This window comes from Eubalaena glacialis, chromosome 9, assembly GCF_028564815.1.
Source record: "Eubalaena glacialis isolate mEubGla1 chromosome 9, mEubGla1.1.hap2.+ XY, whole genome shotgun sequence".
Taxonomy (NCBI): Eukaryota; Metazoa; Chordata; class Mammalia; order Artiodactyla; family Balaenidae; genus Eubalaena; species Eubalaena glacialis.
Window position 1 is genome coordinate 57,246,805 of NC_083724.1, and position 15,192 is coordinate 57,261,996.

The 15,192-nt window shown below is 42.9% G+C and overlaps 1 protein-coding gene across 2 annotated transcripts in view; it reads right to left on the reverse strand.

Moving 5' to 3' along the window:
- ERMP1 (endoplasmic reticulum metallopeptidase 1) overlaps positions 1 to 4,901 on the reverse strand; it is a 52,080-nt gene extending 47,179 nt beyond the window's left edge. Inside the window, exons 1-2 of one of the 2 annotated variants that reach the window (XM_061200404.1) lie at positions 4,490 to 4,901; positions 2,839 to 3,140 (exon numbers count right to left, since the gene is read on the reverse strand). In XM_061200404.1, coding sequence (XP_061056387.1) covers positions 2,839 to 3,140; positions 4,490 to 4,830 — 643 coding nt within the window. In that variant the 5' untranslated portion in view covers positions 4,831 to 4,901. Of the gene's footprint in view, positions 1 to 2,838; positions 3,141 to 4,286; positions 4,360 to 4,489 lie in introns of those variants that run through there. The other variant, XM_061200405.1, reaches the window with a different exon arrangement.
- Between the last annotated feature and the right edge of the window lie 10,291 nt (positions 4,902 to 15,192).

Genomic DNA, 15,192 nt, shown 5'->3' on the forward strand with positions numbered 1-15,192 from the left:
TAAGTTTTTCAGTGAGGTAATTCATGGTGTTATGAGCATGTCAAAAAAAAAAAAAAGAGTCCTTATCTTTCAACAATACAGCCCAAAATACTTACAGAGGAACTGATATAGCTGAGATCTGCTTTAAAATAGTCAAGGTCAGGGGTGGGGGGTAGGGCAGTAGAGAACCAAGATTGAACTGTTGAAGCTGGGTGACAGGTACACTCAGGTTCATTAAACAATTCTCTTTCTGTATATATTTGAAATTTTCCATAATAAAATTTCAAAGAATAATCAAAGTAAATAGGCACAGTAACAACCCAGGCAACAGCATGTCTGGGTTTACACAGTGGGAGGCAGGGTGCTACAGAGAATAGTGTGGGTTTTAGAGTAAGAAAGACTTGGATGTAAATTCTAGCTCTGCCCCTTTACTATTTCCTGGTCTAGAGAGCAGATTAATGACATCTATATTTCACAGTTGTGTTGTGAGGATTGCAAGGTAATGCACAGTGCCTAGCACGTGGTAGGCATTCAGTGTTAGCTTTTCCTTCTCCTCTTTGCAAACTTAAGGAAGGCTCTGCAGCCAGCTAAAATGCTTGTTTTGGTGCTGTTAAATTCCAGACCCCATTCCTACTTGAGAAGAAACTACTTACTAGCTATACTTGTCTCAGTAGTGATTACTGGATTGTATTTTAATCGAAGTGAAACAAAGTAATAATTACCTAAGTACTATCAAGCAGGAAGTATAATGTAGCTATCAGTAAAAAGTGCCACCTTTCAAAAACCAAAGGAAACAAAGGATTTTTAACTTTGAGACTGTGACTTACTTTAAAGTAAAAAGCAGTAAAATTTTTCTTTATTCAAAAGAAGAGAAATGGAAATTTAAAGATACATATCTCTATAGAGTTGATTAAAAGTTAAACTGTCCTTTTATCTTCCTTTATTTTAATGGCTCTGGTGTCTGAGAATAAACCTAGAGAAGGGTCAGGTATCTTTAAGAAAGTGAAGGAAAGTCAGAGGACAGTATCTATAAGGGCTGGATGCTTAACCAACATCCCTTTCCATTTAGAATTAACCCTGAAACTGAAGCCAGCCCCAGAATAACAACCTGGAACCATGCAGCAAACCCAAGAAGATATTTAAGGTCTTTCTGTGGGTAACATTACTCCTAATTGGTATCAGTTCCTAAGTTCCAGATACCTTGCTGAGAAGTACCCTTAAAAAATAACCATGTTTCAATTTGTTCATCCACTAAAAAAATTTAGGTGACAGTCTATTTTATGAACGTTTTTAAAACTATTTTTAACAATTTATTAATGACAGAAATTTCCCTGAGATTGTTGGCATAGGTATCCTTACAAAATTTTAGTTAAAAATGGGTTCCAGTAACCCACAAAATGCCATCCTTTCATTACTGGACTCCATATATGTGATTTCTAACATTTGGTACTGTTTGTTTCTGATACTTGTATACATGTCTTTCTTATATAATGCTCTTAAATAACCATGATGTTAATTTGTCCCTTCCTGGATTTTAAGGATCAAAATAGTGGGCATAGGGTGATGCTTATTTTATTACCGCTTTGAAATGGACATACAAGACCACTAATTTCCCCAGCACACACAAAGGTATTTCTGACCTTATAAAACAGATGAGTGCATACTAATTTTTGAAAAAGCATGTTACATTCTAAATGCAATTGGCAAGATTCCTAATTAAAGATATCCTAGTATGAAAAATTTTATCAAGCACATAAATTTTAATTTATAGTTTGTATAACTCTAGATGTTCATATTGGGGATGGTGTAAGTTTAAGCAATCCGGAAGTACTTAATATTAAATAACTACTAATTGCAAAAAAAGGATTTTTCATGCCAGTTGCTATTCTACTATTTTACTCGTATTTAACCCGCATTTAATCCTCTAAGCAATGCCATTAGGAAAGTACTGTTATATCGCCATTTTTCAGATTAGAAACTGAGGAAAGAAGTTAAGTAGTTTGCCAAAGGGAACATTAACTACATCCTAATACTCTCCTTCCTTTCAAATATAGCTAAAAGAACTGACTAGCCAGGAAACCCAGCTCCTGGACCTGTCTCAGATCAGTGGTGATCAGCTAAGTGTATTCCTGTGTCAAATGAGGGGACTGAACCAGATGCCATCTCACTGCAAATTGCTATTATTTTCTATTCTTCCCTATTTACAATTTCTAGCCACTGAAAACCTTTTTCTGAGGAATCTTACTCTAAAAAATTGAAGTTCGATTTAGGAGATATTGAATTCAACAAATATTTACTGGTCAGGCACTGTCCTAAACATCAAGTACTCTATTCTGCCGAAGTATTTTCAGGGCAAGATTTATGGATTAATGAGGTACTCTACCAGTATGGCATCCCCAACGGACCAACATTCTCACGTTATAGGTCGACAGAAACTGCTAGGAGAGTGAGCCTCCAAACCATGTGTCCCTTGAAGGCCAGTACTGTTCCTTTATCCCATAACCCCAAAGCCTAGCACGACACCTAGCTGAGTAAACACTTGAAGTGGCAGGACCTAACTCCATGACTGAAGAACACACACTGGTAACACTGATAAGGCTATTTCAGTCTGCCAGAAATACTCGATGCCCTGTCGCTGGGCTGCTGGCACTAATGTTTAAAAATTAAGTAAACAAAGCACTTGAGAGAATACTGAAAGGTAGACCTTAAACTAAATGATAATTATTCTAATCATCCTATCTTCCATCGCAATGAAAAGATTTGTCTAAGAAAATAGTGCCCACAATTGCTCAAGCAGCTTAGAGTTAACAAGCTTTCTTGTTGTGAGGATTTCAAAATGACTAAAAAACAGGCACAAACCTGGTGAGTTTGCCACTGAGTCAAAATGACAGTTGGCCAGGACAGCATGCTGGGCTCCATCTCTGGGTTCCAGCTTTACCACAACGTTGGTGATGTTGTCATAGTAGCTTGTAAACCCTCCCAAAAAGTCAATGCTAAAGGAGCCTGTGGGCCGTTGTACATCTACTGAAATCCTGTGAAGGTTGTTGCTCTGAACTTCAATCAGTTTAATCTGTTCCAAAAGGTAACGCACTGCCAGAATTTCATTTTCTGGACTTCCTGTAGTCCTGGGGCCAATGGATGTTATGTGTTCAAGATAATCCCTGGAAGCAACCAGAAGAATCACGATGACAAGGCGTCCTAGGCTTAAAACTAACACTTAGCACAGAGCAACTTTTCCTCCACACTTCCCCTTGCCAAAGAACAAGTTCTCTGACTTCTCACATAAACGAGGCTGCCTTTAGTATTTCAGGTAACATGTGAAAATCACTTGCAAAGTTCCATCATGTTATTTTGCCTTCCGTGAGTTCATCCCTTCAGTTTTCTACACTCACTCCACTCCCAACTTCTCCCAACCCCCATATCGAATCAATACAAAGACAAGAGATTTTATTCAAAATGTATCACTGCTGATGGCTAGACAGGACAGAATACAATTTCATTGTGTCACACTCTGTAGGGTTACTGAGGGCTGGGTTACTGATTCTAAGTAGCAGAAACCAAAAGCAAAGACAATTAAGTCAAGAGGTTAAATAAGCAAAGAAAAACTTTTGAAGAATGGACTCAGCCCTCCCATTGTGCACACAAGGCCAAGTAACTTCAATTCAGGCCAAAACCAACTCTACCCCTAAAACAAACAAAAAATTTTTTTGTCTTTTCACTGCATTCCAAGTGAGGAAAACAGGGGGTGGGGAGCCGTGTTTCAGAAAGCCTTTAAGAAAATAAGCTTCCAGCACTTTGTACTTAAAAAGTTTTCTAAAACACCATGGCTGTTGAAAAGTCTGCTAGCTTATGATTTTATGAGCTTTGACACACTTAGGTCACAATACCTTTGACTTAATTCACGTTTCCTAGTATACTTAAAGGTCTCTTGTTTTTTTTTTGTTTTTTTTTTTAAAAAGCCAAACCTTACACACCAAGGACCCAAGGACAAACTCCAGGAAATTGAGAAGTTCTGAAATAGTAAAATTTTGAATGTGCCGTCTTCCAGGGAGAGCCTCCATAGCTCTCAGATTTGAGACCTGTGACCCTCAAAGATTTAGACCACTGCATTAGCCCCTTCGGACCCTTCCCAGAAAACCGAACTGGGTCCACAAACCTCACAGCCTTTCATCTCACTTGCAAAGTAGGAGAGCTAGTAAAAAGGGTAAGTTGCTCCGAAAGATGGGCGATTACTAATAACCAAACCATCTGCAGGTGAGGCAAAAAAGGGATGGAAAAGCCGGCGCAATCGCCCTGGCCACCCTCACCTGTACGAAGAGCTTAAAAGGGGGCCGCGCGAGCCCCGCGTCCCGCAAATTGGGGCTCCAGAAGGGGAACGCGCCAGGCCACCCCACCCCACGTGCAGCCGGGCGGGGGCGGCGAGCCCGGGAGGCCCCACGGGGGCAGGTGCACACAGGTGCGGGGTCCCGCACCGAAAAGGGACGCCCGGGCCCGGCGGAGGCGGCAGTACCTGGCTCGCCGTGCGTCGAACTCTCCGCGGTGGCCAACAGCGGCCCCACGCACCAGGAGCTGCTGCAGCGAGAGATGCACGAGCGCCCGCAGCGCGAGGAGGTAAAGCGCCAGCCCCAGCGAGGCGCGCGCCTCAGACAGTCCGGTCCCCGCGCGCCGGCTCGCGCTGCCGCTCCCCTCCCCACTCCGCTTCCGCGTCCTCGCGCCGCCGCCACACGCGTCCGCCAGGGGCTCCTGCGCCAGGGCCTCCCTCTCCAGTTGCGGCGCGGCCGCCGGGCCGTCCCGGCGCTCCCCTCCGATGCGGTGCCGCCTCACAGCTCCCGACTCCGAACCCCACTCCATGGCCACGAGCGTCAGCAGCCAGTCCAACCGCCCCGGCCCGCGACAGCCCCGGGAGCCGCCGCGGCGGCCGCAGCGCCTCCTAGTGAGCGGACGGAAACTGCAGAGGGCCAAACTTCTTCTGATTGGCCGGTCCCGCCGCGCCGCGACCCAGGTTCTTCGGGCAGATTGCTGGCGGGCTCCGCGGCAGGGCCAACAGCCGGCTGGGCGTGATGGATGTACCTTCTTATTCAGGGCTTCCCTGCCTGGTGTGGGGACAGAGATTAATAAATGGAAAGATAACCATAAACCTAGAAACGTGAGAAAAGAGAGATTGCTTTTAAAAGAATGCACGAGGTTCATTATTTACGCATCATGAGGAAGGCAATGGCCCAACTTTCGCAAGGAGCGTTAGAATAGGCTCTGGAAAAAGTAGGCGCCTGGCTCTTCATATTAGAAACAGGACTGCGCAGAGGAGGCCTAGCCTCATGCTTCCACGTACAGTGATCTAATCACAGATCTTCATAACCATGTGAGGTAACCATTGTCTCCATTTAACAGACTAAGATAAATAATAGCTGTTATTTCTTGAATACCCTCCATGAGCCAAACACTGTGCTAAGTGCTTTAATACACTATCTCATTTGATTCTCATAAGAATCCTGAAAAGAAAGTATTTTTATGTCCTCTTAATAGCTGAAGAACTTACAGGTAACAGGTGAAGAACTTAAATTTAATTCAGTGGGTTCCCAAAACAGCATATTGAATATGGCACTCTGGAAAGGAAGATTCAGAAAAGACATTCCTCCCTCCATGTCGCCCTGGGTGGGAAGAAGCAGAGCCTTGGTTTCAGTGTAGACCCTAGTGAGCATCTAGTCTTCTTCCTGCTGATGCAATGAGCCTCTCTGCCTCAAATCTCTGTGTCTCCAGCATGGAGTTGCTGCGGTACCCTGTCTATTAACCTAGAGACCAACTGGGAATGTGCACTACCTGACCGGTCTGCCCCTGCCTTCTGCTCAGGCCCACCTGAGACCAGGGCACTCCTTATTTCCAACTCTCTAGTCACAGTGACCTCTTTCAAAGTCCTTCCTGCTCACCATCCTTCCTTCTACAGCAGGATCTTACACACTGAGTTGTCTGGAATGTTCTTCCCTCCCCTCATTGCCTAGTTTTAACTCCTGTTTATCATTCAAGTCTCAGCTTAAGTGGAACTTCCTCAAGCAAGAATCTCCTAATCTGATGAAGTCAGTTTCCCCTAATTGTAGGATCTCATAGCACCTTGTATGTGTGTAATTATTTAACATCTTCCTCATTAGACTGTAAGCTCCATGAAGGCAGGAATCATGTCTGGTTTTGCTCACCATTTGATTTCCTTCTCTTAACACAACATGTAGTATGTAATCAATAAATATTTCTTGATTGTGTGAATGAATGAAATCATAACAGTTTTATGGCAGCAGCATAATTTTAGCTAAGTAAGATCCTTTTTAGTCTGTAAGATCCATGAGACCAAAGACAATGTCTATCTTATTTATTCATTACTATGTCCTCAGTGCTTAACTCTGTGCTTAGCCCATGGTCACCACTCAGTACATATTTATTAAATGAGCAAATGAATATATATTGTCTTTTTATAAGAACCAGCTGTCTTACTGTCTTGTCTCTTTCCAAAAATTCAGCACCTCCACCATCTTTGGAAGGTAAAACCTTGGAAATGACTCTGTCCACTGCAGCATAACAAGTTGTGGAGGTCTCTAGTTCCTAGGGGTAGGGCACGAATGTCTCATGGTCTTTTACACTTTACTTATTTTATGCTGTGACTTGCTAGGCTGGGTGGGTGTCAGAAAACCTAGGGATAAGTTACACTTCTCAGGAGCTGTGTTACTGGTTAAGTCATCTGGGCTCTTTTTCTGAATAATGTATGTTAAGCATCTCTGACAATATTCCACGGGAGGCAGTGTACCATAGTAGAAAAAAGACTGGAAAAAAGAAAAAGAAAAAAGCCTGATCGTTGGAGTCAAATAGATCTGAGTTCCTGAATCATGTACCTTTAATACACATGGCATTATGCAAGGTAAAGTTTCAGTGTGAATGTCCTTATCTGTGATAATGGAGATAACGACTGCCTTAAAGAACTTCAGTGAGGATTAATCAGCTAATCCATGTGAAAGATCCTCATACATAAATCTCATTAAATACTATTTTCCAGAATTTTCCTTCTTATACAATCCTTGGCAGAATGGGTTAAAAGCCAGTTTCCTATCCTGATATAATCATAGAGTCCTAGGTGGTGGAAGTTGAGCTATTATAGTTGGGGTCTTGGAAGGCAGTCTTTCTCTAGACTTATATAAGCTATGCTATTCACATTTGAATATTTTTAAGCTACCAGTTGTTGGCTGTCTACTCTGTGTCAGATGCTGATCAAGGTAGGGAAACATCTAGATGAACAAATCAGTGTTTCTGCCTTCACAGAGCTTACATTCTAGTGGGGAGACAATAAACGAAAGTGTGTGTGTGTGTGTGTGTGTGTGTGTGTGTGTGTGTTTCTGTGTGAATAAAATGTCAGATAAACTGTTAAGGAGAAAAATAAAGCAGGGAATTGAGAGTGACCGAGGCTGCTCTTTTAAGCAAGGTGATCAAAGAAGATCTCTCTGAGGAGATGACATTTGATCTCTCTCTCTGCATGAAGTCAGGAATAGGGCCATAAAAGCCTGAGGAAAGAATGTTCCCAGCAGAGGGAAATGAACTGGGGTGTTCTGAAGCAACACTGAGCAGGGCATGTGGCTAAAGCAGACTGAGCGTGGGGTTAGGGAGTAGTGATAGAGAGAGATGATCAGAGAAGTGGGCAGGGGCCAGTGCAAGGAGGGCTTCCTGGGTCACAGCAAGGACTCTGGAGTGGTTTTGAGCAGTGGAAGGTTATGCTCTAGGTTATGTTTTATGAGATCACTCAGTGTCTCAGTGCCAGGCAGAGCAGCACAATGACCACACCTAGATGATAGAGGCTAATAAAAGACTTTGCTAATGTCTGGCCTTTGAAGTATTTGAGGTCATTTATCTGTAGTTTTAATTGCGTGGGAAGTAGACCACAGTCAATTGAAACACACATTCTAGTTCCTACATATCAAATTGCTGATGAGGACGGAATGGGATGTGAGAGTCTTCGGCTGCCCCATCTGGTGAGCTATTGATCAGTGGGGTTGACTCAATTCATCTGGCTTGGCAGATAATTATGTTTTTCTTGTGTGTCCCTTTAGGACAAAGTGAGAGTTAAACCAACTTGACAGGCATTGAGAGTCCCAAGTCCCTGTTTTGCCATCTCTCCAGTATTTCCTAGTAACCTGGCCAAGGTGAATGGAAAGGCATGCAAGCTGTCAGGATTCAGGTAAATTGCCAGTCTCTGTCTTCCACAGACGTCATCCCATAGCCTACATGCCTCCTTCCTTGGAAGAGGGGCTACTGGGGCACTTGGTGAAAGTTCTCTGAGACTGACATTAAAATCAAGGGAGGTGCCAAGCCAAGAGGTGAGAAGAGAATCCAGGGAATTCCCTGGTGGTCCAGTGGTTAGGGATCCTCGCTCTCACTGCCAAGGGCCCAGGTTTGATCCCTGGTCAGGTAACTAAGATCATCCGTGCCGCGCGTGGCATGGCCAAAAAAAAAAAGAGAGAGAGAGAGAGAATGCAAACCGGTTGCAAAAGACAGATAAGATGTCAAAACTTGACAGGCAGAGTGAATCAAAGATCGAGAAATCAAGAACAATGATTCCAAAGGCAAAAAAGATCTTGGATAAATATTGTAGACAGGTCCTGTTGCCTACAGCAACAGGGTTTAATGTACTCACTGAGGTGGTATGAGGATGGGCTGACTCTGTTTAAAGGGCCAGGGATGGAGCTCATGCCCAGGTTCAGGGGACACCATTAGTTTTTTGGTTTTGGGTTTTGTTTTTTTGCGGGGCAGAGGGCAGGTTTAGGTCCCTTCAGGCTTAAGCAAGGGCCTCAGGGTGCCGGTAGACAACTGGTCTTCCTAATTATGGAGCTCTGCAATGGAATATTTGGGAGCTGGTAACAATGGTCAGCTACAGTAAGCACCTGCAATAAGCCAGGCAGTCTGGGAGCTGACAGTGCTGGTGGAAAAGGGCTTTCTAAAGGAAACAGGGACTTCCCTGGTGGTCCAGTGGTAAAGAATCTGCCTTACAATGCAGGGGATGAGGGTTCAATCCCTTGTTGGGGAACTAAGATCCCACATGCCACGGGGTAACTAAAGCCTGCGTGCCACAACTACTGAGCTCGCGCGCCTCAACTAGAGCCCGTGTGCCGCAAACTACAGAGCCCTCATGCTCTGGAACCCGCGCACCACAACTACAGAGCCCACACACCCTGGAGCCTGCGTGCCACAGCTAGACAAGAGAAAACCCGCAGGCCACAGCTAGAGAGAAGCCCGCGCACCACAACGATAAAGGATGCCACATGCGTCAACGAAGATCCCACATGCCGCAACTAAGACCTGATGCAGCCTAAAATAAGTAAATAATAAATAAATCTTAAAAAATAAAATAAAAGAGCCAGTGCTTTCTAAATAAATAAAGGGCACAGAGGCCAGATCTGTAAATCCCCCTTTTGTTCAGAGCTTTTCTACCCCCATGAGCTGAGCTGTCCTTGGAGCCTAGGGAGAGGGTGAAGGTGCACCACTCTTACCTCCCCTTCAAACTCCAGGTTGGTCCCTCCTGCTCCTTAGTATCCTGTTGCTGGTGGCCACATAGGAGGTAGAAAACCAGTCCAGTTTCATTACTAACTGAAGTTGCCATGTCCGATAACCCTTTTCCATGGCCAATTGGAAAGGAGATTCTCTGATTTTGGAAGAACCTATATCTGGCTAAAAAGGCCTTTTGAATGGGCAGAAAACCTAAAGAGACATTTCTCCAAAGAAGAAATACAGATGGACAATAGGCACATGAAAAAATGCTTAACATCACTAATTATTAGAGAAATGCAAATCAAAATTACCATGAGGTACCACCTCACACTGGTCAGAATGGCCGTCATTAAAAAAGTCTACAAATAACAAATGCTACAGAGGGTGTGGAGAAAAGGGAACCCTCTTACACTGTTGGTGGGAATGTAAGTTGGTGCAGTCACTGTGGAAAACAGTATGGAGGTTCCTCAGAAAACTAAAAATAGAATTACCATATGATCCAGCAATCCCACTCCTGGGCATATATCTGGACAAAACTATAACTCAAAAAGATACATGCACCCCTGTGTTCATAGCAGCACCATTCACAAGAGCCAATACATGGAAACAACCTAAATGGCCATTGACAGGTGAATGGATAAAGAAGATGTGGTATATGTATACAATGGAATACTACTCAGTCATAAAAAAGAATGAAATAATGCCATTTGCAGCAACATGGATGCAACTAGAGATTATCATACTAAGCAAAGTAAGTCAGAAAGAGCAAGACAAATACCATATGATATCAGTTATATGTGGAATCTAATATATGACACAATGAACCTATCTATGAAACAGAAACAAAACCAGGGACATAGAGAATAGGCTGGTGGTTGCCAAGGGGGAGGGGGGTAGTAGAGGGTAGGAGTGGGAGTTTGGGATTCTAAGATGCAAACTGGCATATATAAGAATGGATAAACAGCAAGGTCCTACTGTATAGCACAGGGAAGTATATTCAATATCCTGTGATAAACCATAACGGAAAAGAATATGAAAATGAATATATATATGTATAACTGAGTCACTTTGCTGTACAGCAGTAATTAACACAACATTATAATTCAACTATAATTCAATAAAAAATAAATTTTATAAAAGGCCTTTTGGAAACAAATGGGGTGACAAAATTGGCTCTTTTGAGGGAAAAATAAAATTGGAAACTTATGCCATATTACACCCCCCAATCAAGTAGAAATCAGAATTAAATATAAATAATTTTTAACTGATTAAAAATTAAGGTAAACATAATTAAATAATTATAATAATTAAGATTCGAAATGGCCAAGGACACTTTAATCAAAAAAGTAGAGGAAATCATAAAGTGGAAAATCACATGTTGAACACACAAAATTTAAAACTTCTGTATGTCAAAAACAATCACCAAAAAAATGAAAAGTCAAATGACAAACTTGAAACATTATTTTCAACAAATTTTTAAAACAGGAGACTAATATACTGTATACTCTGTCTCTCATTCTCTCTCTCTGTCTTGATAAATTTAATGTACATATTTATATTTTATTATATATTATTTTATATTATATAATTTATTATAAATTAATAGCTATATTTAACTTAATATATATATTAACATCAGCAAGAAAAATATCAATGCCTCATTAGAAAAATATGTAAACCATTCACCCTTTGTATCAAAGGAATACATGTGAAAATGTAGGCCATTTTAAACTTATCACATTGAAAAAGGTTTCTGTGTTCTGTTTTTAATTATAATATGCACGCTGGCAAAAGTTTAATTGATAAGCACTTACATGATGCAGATAGAATACATATCTGAATGCCTTTCTGGAAAGCAATTTGGCAAGATGTACCAGGAGCCTTAAAAGAATTTACAATTTTTGATGTAGTATTTTCACATGTAGGAATATGTTGATGTGATAAAATTTAAAAAAAAAAAGAAAAATGCAAAAGAATGTTCATCTATAAAAATCAAACATGTGGAAATGACTTCAGCATATAAAAATCAAGGTCAAATAAATTACAGTACATCTGGAGTGTGGGACATCATATAGTATTAAATACAACATTACCAAAGTCTATTCAATAATGTGGGAGAAATGCTCATGTTGTAAATATTAAGAGGAAGGAAAGGGCTTCCCTGGTGGCGCAGTGGTTGAGGGTCTGCCTGCCGGTGCAGGGGACACGGGTTCGAGCCCTGGTCTGGGAGGATCCCACATGCCGCGGAGCAACTAGGCCCATGAGCCACAGTTACTGAGCCTGCGCGTCTGGAGCCTGTGCTCCGCAGCGGGAGAGGCTGCGATGGTGAGAGGCCCGCGCACCGTGATGAGGAGTGGCCCCCACTTGCCGCAACTGGAGAGAGCCCTCGCACAGAGGCGAAGACCCAACACAGTCATAAATAAATAAATAAAACCTTTAAAAAAACAGGCTCCTCAACCCTGTGTCTAGGAAGACGCTTAATATCTGCCACATTTTAATCCTTAGGAAGGCAGTTTTTAAATTGATTCCAGCATGGATGTGATCCAACAGGGGAATGCAATGTCAAAACCTCATCTCTGACCTGAGCTCAAGTACATTTCTAGACTAAAAGTTTTAGGGTAAAGATTCAGCAATTAATGAATAGCTGAACAAATAAAAATTTTTTTTGGAGAGAATTTGCACTTAATTCTCATTCTTTAAATTCAATCTGTGACACTAGAGAAGAACTGGTGCTTAGACTTTTAAATGGCTTTGGATTTTGCATTTTCTCTTCCCTCCATCCAGAGTACATTCTTTGTATTAGAAGAAAAGAACCCAGGAAGCCAGAAGTCTCCAGGGATTTATTGGTACTTGAGGGCCACGTGCCCAGGGCTTTATTTGCCTTCCTCCCGGGGCTGCAGGGGCAGGTGAGTGGGGACAGAGGCGGGTGACTCAGCAGTTTGGGGGTGGGAGAAGCTGACTCCATGCTGAAGCTCAGTTGTTTTAGACAACTAAAAAATTAATAAGCATGGACTTCCCTGGTGGTGCAGTGGTTAAGAACCCACCTGCCAAGGCAGGGGACACGGGTTCGAGCCCTGGTCTGGGAAGATCCCACATGCCACGGAGCAACTAAGCCCATGTGCCACAACTACTGAGACTGAGCTCTAGAGCCCGCGAGCCATAACTACTGAGCCCACGTACCACAACTACTGAGCCCTCATGCCACAACTACTGAAGCCCGTGCACCTAGAGCCTGTGCTCCACAGCAAGAGAAGCCACCACAATGAGAAACCCGTGCACCGCAACGTAGAGTAGCCCCCGCTCGCCCCAACTAGAGAAGGCCCATGCGCAGCGAAGAAGACCCAACGTGGCCAAAAATAAATAAATAAATAAATTAATTAAGTTAAAAAAAAATAATGAGCATGAGTGTTGCCAGGGCTCAGCGCATCTAAGAGAGTACACCCAGAGACCGCATCTCTACGCAGCTACCTCCTCCTGCAGCTGCCTGAACCCCTCTCGCGGGCTCTGTGCTGGGCCTGTTTCACTTGCCCTGTGAGCCTGTGACCATCTGGACCTTACTGGTTGAAAATAGCCTCTGCAACTGTGCTTCTCCAAGACACCCAAAGGAGAAAAGGGACAACAATGGATCTTGGATGAGAATAACAAATCTCTCTCACAGTGTGGTCTGAGGACCACGTGGCATGAGAATCACTTGGGGACCTGCTAAAAAATCTTTTTCCTGTGTCCTATGCACCTACTGCATCTGACTCCCTCCAGGCAAGGCCCTGGAAACTGTGATTCCTGCGTACGCCAAAATGGTAAACCACGGTGCAGTCAAGGGTCTTCTGTCTGTGGTCCACAAGCCCAAGATGGCACACGGGCCGACTGTGAGTGGAGCCTGGCCCAGATGGTCCCTCCCTCACCTGTAGGAAGATTGAGTCAGCATTGCTGCTGCCACCTTCTTCCAGCCTGCCGTGCCCACCCCACCCCCAATGGCCAGAAGAACAGTGTAGCACCTTGCCACATCTCATTAGAAAATAGGGATGCCAGAGGCGGAAGGTGCATTGGTTAAGAGCATGGGTTCTGCACTCAAACTGCTTCCATCTGGGCTCTCTACCACCAACATGCTGTGTGACCTCCAGTGAATTACTTAACCTTGCAGTGCCTCAGTTTCTCCAACTGAGAAGTAGGGCCAATAGGGCTGCTTTGAGGGCCTAGACCGGGAGACCTGGCAAGAGCTCAAGGTGTGACAGCTGTTGCTCCTATTCTGTGGTTTGAACCTTATCTGCAGGACATTCGGAAGATGAAGAGATAACATCTCTGCGTCTCTGACTCAGTTTCCAAATTCTCCAATCACTCTTTTGCAGGTGGCTATGTGAGTGAAAAGAAATCAGAGAACTCGGACAGACCCCTTTACAGCAACTTAAAGTTGTGAAAGGCAGTTTGCAACCTTAGCCTGAGGGAAACTTGGCTTCTATCTTTACTGGAAGGGCAACTGCTCTGCTCTCTCCACCCCCTTGAAATACACGCATTCACATCCCTACAAGTACATTCCTCTTTATTCCTACCTTCTTGGTGAGAGGGTTTGTGAAAAACCTGTTTTCTTCTCTTATCTCAAGTCTTGGTCTCCCTTGGTACATAAGTGGTCAATGAGCAAAAAACCAGAAGTATCAAGAATAGGTACTTAATTTTTTTAAATAATAAAAACTTATTCACAATATTATTCAGTCACAAAAAGAAATGAAGTGCTGATACATGCTACAATGTTGATGAACAGAGAAAACATTATGCTACATGAAAGAAGCCAGACACAAAAGATTGCATATTGTCTGATTCTGTTCATATAAAATATCCAGAATAGGTAAACTCATACAGACAGAACACAGATTGGTGATTACCAGGGATATGGAAGAGGGGGAATGGAATCAACTGCTTTATGGGTACAAGATTTCCTTTTGGGCTGATGAAAATGTTTTGGAACTTGATAGAGGTGGCATCTTGCACAATATTGTGAATGTACTAAGTGCCACTAAATTGTACACTTTATATTATGTGAATTTTACCTCAATAACAATAATTTAAAGTTTTATTCACTATAAATTATACACTGCTGACTAGATAGTAAGTGGAATTTAAAAAGAATTCTTAGCTCCAGAGACAGATGCCTGCCCAAGTTCAGTTACAGTAAAATGATTTGTGACTCCAGATCTATTGTTATAAATTGTGATGATAATAATAAAGTCCGTGGGTTTCAATAGCTCCTTATTTCCGAGCAACTCAGATTAGGATTTCTGCTCCAAGGTTTTTTGGGGTTTTTTTCCTAAGAAAATCAATGAACAGATCTGCGGCAGAAACGCTGATTCTTTAGAGAAGGCAAAGGAAGGAGCTTAATTCATGGCCTCAAGTTTTTAAAATCATTTCCTCCCAGATTCCTCCGTGGTTCTGATTTCACTTAACATAAAGAGCTAGCCAGAGGTAAGGCTAATCTTTAAGGGACTCCTGCAAGATCGGGAGCCCAAGTTGAGAGATTCAGAGATAAAAATCCAAGAGAACTGTGCTATTGTGTCCACAAGGTGGTTTTGACTTATTTGGGGTGACAGAAAAGAGCATTTACCAACCATTTTCTGATACGGGCAGATAAGGTAAGAATAAAACAGTTCAGATTACAGTTGTAGGGGGTGGTAGGAACTGGGGTGAACTGTGACCCCAAGCCCCACC